The sequence below is a fragment of the Oryza brachyantha genome, chromosome 12, assembly GCF_000231095.2.
Source record: "Oryza brachyantha chromosome 12, ObraRS2, whole genome shotgun sequence".
Lineage (NCBI taxonomy): Eukaryota > Viridiplantae > Streptophyta > Magnoliopsida > Poales > Poaceae > Oryza > Oryza brachyantha.
In genome coordinates this window covers 9,878,519-9,885,149 of record NC_023174.2, presented here as the reverse complement: position 1 = coordinate 9,885,149, position 6,631 = coordinate 9,878,519, and the positions used below count along the sequence as shown (strand labels likewise).

At 40.6% G+C, this 6,631-nt stretch overlaps 1 protein-coding gene across 1 annotated transcript; it reads right to left on the bottom strand.

Moving 5' to 3' along the window:
* Nucleotides 1–1,709: 1,709 nt before the first annotated feature.
* LOC102709616 lies at nucleotides 1,710–2,844 on the bottom strand. Its single transcript, XM_040529316.1, has one exon. The coding sequence runs from the start codon at nucleotides 2,726–2,728 to the stop codon at nucleotides 2,216–2,218; it is 513 nt and encodes a 170-aa protein (XP_040385250.1). The 5' UTR covers nucleotides 2,729–2,844; the 3' UTR covers nucleotides 1,710–2,215.
* Between the last annotated feature and the right edge of the window lie 3,787 nt (nucleotides 2,845–6,631).

Below are 6,631 nucleotides of genomic sequence, written 5' to 3'. Positions count from 1 at the left end.
TAGGTAAAAAATAAGACCCTTCTTCCTTCAATACATATGGTTTGAAATAGGTCCCACCTAAATATTCTAAGTTAGCCATTCACTGTTTATATTTTAGCTCATAAAATTCTATCATATTGCTAAACATATGCATTGAATTCCTCAAATCATATAAGAACTTACATATTAATCCATGTCCCACATATTATGCAACATCAGCAACAACAGGACGAGCTCAACACAGTAGTGAAGAAGAGACGCCCGTTCCACTCCCTTCGATGCACCGGCAATGCCCTTTTCCTCCCTTCCAGTTGAGCCCAAGTAACAACAGAGCCCGTGCGGCGGTGAATCAATGCCGGGCAGCGATGGATCAAGGCCAGGCGGCGGTGGATCGATGTCAGACATCGATGGCGAATCGTCTGCCTCCGCCATCATCCCCTACAGCCCGTCACCCCGCTAGCGAATTGAGCAGCGCTGGTAAGTTCCCTTATCTCCCCGCCTCTAGCGATGACTCTGCCCTCACCATGTCGAGGAACAAGTGCCCCATTAGTGGCTTTGCAGAGGTATGGTTCCATCCAAGGTGGCGCGTAGTTGCTGCCGTGAAGGGTTAGAGCCACTTATCATCGTAGTGTAGCACTAACAAATGAGCATTTTTTTTGAGGTATCACTGTTTTTTTATATAAAATTTGGTATCTAAAATACCATAAGGTACTAAATTTTACATATAATAAAGTGATAACTCCTAATATCTTCTTGAAGATCGTAAAATTGCTCCCAACAAATACATGCCCCTGCCACGGTCTCTCTACCCTACCGTCTAAATGCAAGTCTGAGGCGAAGGTTCGAGGCGTGGCTAAGACCATGTTCAGCAGCCCCTTTAGTTAACTAAGCCCTCTCGTTTCCGTACGCATGCTCCCCAAACTGCTAAATAATATATTTTTTATAAAAATTTTCTATAAAAATATTGTTCTAAAAATCATATTAATTTATTTTATATTTTTAATAACTAATAATTAATTGATCATGTACTAATCTATCACTATGTTTTTTCGTGTTACACATAAGTTAACTTATGCCCACATGCCAAACGGGGCCTAAATGTGGTTTCTTGTCCACCTAACCTAGCACGTGCGGCTTCAGCTTATATGATTACAGTAATTACTCGTTACTACGGTGACATTATTCCATATAGACCTGGCCTGTTTGTTTTCCTATAATTTTAACTTTTTTAAGTCTCCGTGAGACTAATTAGAATTATTAAATATAGACTATTAATAAAATTTATCTCATACTCTAGACTATTTCGCGAGACGAATCTATTGATCCTAATTAGTCCATGATTAGCGAATATGATGCTACAGTAAACATTTGCTAATTATGGATTAATTAAGCTTAAAAAATTATCTAATGAAATAGTCTTTATTTATGCAATTAGTTTTGGTATCAGTCTATATTTAATATTCCTAACTAACGTTCAACTGGGAACTTAAAAAAGTCACTACATCTAAACAGTTACATCATTTAGGGCATGTTTAATGGCAGAACCCATTGTAGACTATATTTCAAGCCACATCAGTAACAAAAGTCTATTTTATAATGATACGTAAAAAGATAGAGTCAGATGTGGCTTGTATAAAATATTTTTTATTATTCTAGTTTCCTTTTTATATACTCTCGTGCAAGCAAGAAAATTTTCTTTAATAAATGCTAAGAGTTGAATATAAGCCATGACTTTTTTCTTTCTCTTTCTCTCCATTTTCTATAAGTCACCAAATTTAAGTACATTTATATGTGCCCTTCTACACCAAATTATCTGATTAGAGATACGGACTCGACCAGTGTTTCGCACACGCGGATAAGCCCAGTACCTTCCTCTTCACGACTGTCCCCGTCCGCCGTCAGCTTTCTAGCTGTCCGAAATGGGACGGTCATCCTTTACAAAAAAAAATGGTAAAACCATACAATACAACAGATGCCATGCCTACTCGTAAAGCAAAGCGAAAGGGAAAGAGGACCTCATCTTGGATTGCAATTAGTAAATTTACACAGTAATTAAACAGTTTGTGCTCCCTAATGTACCCCTAATAAACCAAATTAACCCAAAAAAGGGGGGAGAAACACCGAAACCCCAACCGAGTTACTGCTTCGGAACGGAATTGAAACGAAAAAATTAACTGAAGAAGGAGGAGGAGAAAAAAAAGGAGGGGGAACCGGCCAATTTCGCTGGTCGTCGTCGTCAGCGGCCGGCCAGGAGGGCGGCGAAGCTGGCCGCGGCGCAGAGCGCGGCGACCGCGTTGCCCTCGCGCAGCAGGACGCGGAGCGCGACCCGCGCGATGTCGGCCGTGGCGCGCCTCCCCTCCGCGACCAGGGACCTCCGCGGCTTCCCGGCGAACGCGAGGAGGACGAGGACGGTGATCCACGTCACGAGCATGGCCGGCGCCGCCACGGCCAGCGCGGCCCCCATCGAGAGGAGCCCGAACACGGCGCCGTACATCAGGGACGCGTAGAGCGCCGCCGGCCACGCGCGCGCCCCCGCGGCCGCCCCCGCCCCCGCCCCTCCGGCCGCCGCCGAGTGGTACCAGGCGCGGACGGACTCGAGCAGGCGCCACGACGAGCAGAGGAGGCCCGCGTACACGGCGAGGAAGAGGGCCACCCAGGTGCGGCGCCTGCTCATGACGCGGAGGAGGAGGGAGCTCCAGGGGGGCCACGCGGAGAGGCCCCACTCCTCGGCCGCGTCCGGATCCGCCATGGATTGGCCACGGGCTGCTTGATTTGCTTGCTAGGAGGTAGTAATTCCTGTGGTTTTTGCGTGTTCGATTGGGTTTGTCGTGTCTCTGGGTAGCAATGGAGCGGAGCAACGGGGAAAGGAGGAGTCGTCTGTCTGAATGGCTGTGGTGGACTGCTAGTCTGTTTTTCCCTTCTCCCTCTTCGAGACACATCGGCCGTGATTCGTTTGGAAAAAAAAACAAATGAAATATTCGTAAATGAAAATAATTTGTAAATAAAACTTATATATATATATATGTATTTTAAAAAATTTAAATGTTATTACTGAAAATAAACTTTGATGAAAAAACTTTAAAAATTAAATTAAAAATTTAAATTTGACTTATAAGTACGGACAGAAGCGAAAGAAGATAGAGATATTTTCATTACGAGAGAAAATTCCGAATGTGCTCCTGATTTTTTTTAATTTTAGGAACTTTTTAATTTTTAGTTTTTAAAATTAAACTACACCAAAGGTTATTATATATAAACCTATGGGCAACACCACCTGACTTGGCGTGGTCAAATAAAATAATGTAGTCACGAGAGGAGTAAGTAGGACATCTTTATTTATGCACGCCGGTTAAATTGGCCTCATGTAACCTTTACCGATAGGCATGGCCGAACAAGTTACAATATTTTTGTCATGTTTGACATGGTGGTGTAGGGAAAGGTACATATTTGTAAATAAATTTTTGGTGGATTTTAGTTTTATTATTAATTGAAAAAGATGTCCGTGCGTTGCAATGGTTAAGTTAATTTTAATTGCGCAAATTAAAGTAAAGTTGAAAATAAGTTTTCAAAATAGATTGTGCGTCGAGTCGGAAATAGTAAATTACGGTCTTGTGTTGCACAGGGAAGCTTATACATTGTATACATATTAAATAAGATGGATGGTTTTTCGACAACGAAGAATGACAGAGGACTTTTTTTGATTTTTTTAGTTTGACGCAAATATTCAGTTTTAAATAGTGTACAATGGTGGTTACCAAAACCTTTTAATTTTAATTTTTTACCTTTCTCATTATTTTTATTTTATTTTTTCTTTTCTTTTACCATGCAATCCCTTCTTGTCCATCCATGCAAGCCATATACATCAAGCCATATACATCGTGCAATACAAGAATGGTGAACTGAAGTCTGATTTGGACGTGAATTTCACGTCCTATTCATGCGAAACTTCTGCTTAGTTTCTTAAACAAAAAGTAGAAATAGAATATAGCACTAATGTGATTCCACTTTTATTGTTAATTGTATTTCTACTTGTATTTTTTAAAAAATTAAACGTAAATTACATTTCCACTGAAATGATCCTATTTTTCTTGTGCGTCATGTCAGTTAGGGTTGAAAACGGATCGACTTTTTCTGGAATCCGGATTTATTTTCGGAAACGGAACCAATATGTCAGAATTTTTTCGGAGACGGTATCAAAATCGGAAAGGTCCGAATTTTTTCGGAAATTTTTGGAAACGGTATCAAAATCGGAAATTTTTTTGGAAATGGAAGCGGATACGGTAAGAATACTGTCCGACAGAACCCGGAATCGGTCGGAAACTTTCCGGAAAAATTTTTGGAATTCTAAACAGTAACGTCATATGAAATAATGAAATAGGTTATAGGCTCAACCCAATCTGCTAGGCCGGTCCAGAGTGGCCCAACCCAATATTCTGAACAGGCAGCAGGCCAGCAGCAGCAAGCAGGAGTGCGTCCGTGCGTGCAGGCGGAGGCGGCTGCCGCGGTGCCGCTCGTGCGTCGCCGGCTCACCGCCCGCTTCCAGGCTTCCAGCTCCCAACGCCTCGAGCCGACGCCCCCAACGTACGCCACCAGCAGCCAGCCCCGCCTCCAGCCGACATCGCCGGACACCTCCGGTCATGAATCTTTTGTGACCGTGTTATTTAAGAATTTATGATATGTTGTTAATTTGAGAATTTGATATGTTGTTTTAGAAAATATTTGTATACTCATTTTGAGATATTTTTATATTCCGGTAAATTTTCGATACCGTATTCGGTTGGATCCGTATTCGCTCCGTAATCGTTTTCGATAGTATCGATTCTGTTTTTTTATCGGGGTTTCCGGTTCCGGTTCCGAAAAAAATATGAAAATACAAACGATAGAGGTGTTTCCGTCCATTTCTGTTCCGTTTTCATCTCCAGTGTTGGTGGATCAGCTCACGCATGCAGCAGTTAGGCATATAGATACAATGGAGAAAAGATGGGTGGGCCTAGTGCGCGTGCATTCACTTGTATGAAGAGTCCACAAGCACTGTAACATGTAATAGATATTAGTTGTGCACGCACATGCAAGAGCCACTTCAAAAGCTCATGCGTGCAATTTTCATGTGGTTATTTTGAGAATGTAAATTGAGGTTTTGTTAACCTGCCCTACTAAATAAAAAATCCCATTATTGTAAAAATATTATGAGAAAGAAAAATGTAATATTTAGTATTTGATATCAAAACCTTCTGTTTTCAAATGAAAGTGAACTTAAATGTTCAGGCACTACTGGAGATCGAACAAAAATGGTATCAATTCGCCCATATATGCACCAATTGATACCATTTGTTACGGACTTGTATTTTTCGTGAGCTAACGTGCCCCTCCACAAAATGGTCTAGACACCTTTAAAGTGTTTCATGCATATGAGAGTGATTAGTCACCACCGTTGTGAATTTATATTTTTCAAGAGTCGCGCTGGTCCGACACGAATCACCTGAAATCCCCCTCTAAAGAATCTTTTGCACATACGGGGACGGAGGTGGTGTTCAGTTGCTAAAATTTTTTGGCAAAAACATCACATGAAACGTTTGACCGGATGTCGGAAGAGGTTTTCGGACACAAATGAAAAAACGAATTTCACGGCTAGCCTAGAAACCGCGAGACGAATCTTTTGAGCCTAATTAATCCGTCATTAGCACATACTGGTTACTGTAGCATTTATGGCTAATCATGGACTAATTAGGCTCAAAAGATTCGTCTCAAGATTTCTTTCATAATGTATAATTAGTTTTTTGGTCATCTATGTTTAATGCTTTATTTAGATGTCCAAAAATTTGATGTGATGTTTTTGAAAAAAAATTTAGAAACTAAAGAAGGCCTGAGTTGTGCTTGCAAGAAAAACTTCCAAAACTTGCCTCGGTCATGCATATGGGTGCTGATATGACCCCTCATTACTATAGAACACCAAAAAAACCAAGATTTGGCATGCAAGAAAACCCCGGCAAAAATAGTGAGTTGATATATTTGTGTCGGGTATTTATAATAACTATCACAAATGACGACGTCATTGGTACCAGGCATTTAAAATATTTGGCTCAACATGAGAGAATCACTATTTGTGCTGGGTCATTTAAGCCTATTTGTGCGCGGTCAAATTTTGAACCTCATTTGTGCCGGTTCCTGTGTATACTCGGCACAAATAAGAGCGCCTACAAAAGCCATTTTGCTGTTTCTCACTTGTGCTCAAGCAGACAGGGAAGGAGGCGCCCTGCTCACTGTTCTTGGGAAGAGAGGGCGGATTTTTCAATTTTTTTTCAACCATTTCAAGATTTACTCATGTTTGGACTTCTCCTATCTGGTAAGAGGTAAGTATCAAAGTACATCAACTCTTTTGTTTACTTATTTAAAGTTTTGCTAGCTAGTTAGATTTGATAATCCTTTCTTTAACTTCTATTTACATGTTTCCATTCTGAAAATTTATCTTTGTGTGCATGAATGAAGTAAATCATTTCATATTTAGTAGTTTTGTAATTTTTTAGACAATTAGTTATCATGTCAATAATTACAATATATTACCAACACATAGCTAGATTAAATCATTTTTATTATATATTTATCTCGGTGTGTGTACGTGAAGTTGGTCAACTCCTATTTAGAAGTTTTTATA

Bases quoted from the DNA above. Each gene is read 5' to 3' on its own strand.
- LOC102709616 (XM_040529316.1), bottom strand. From the start codon at position 2,728: ATGGCGGATCCGGACGCGGCCGAGGAGTGGGGCCTCTCCGCGTGGCCC.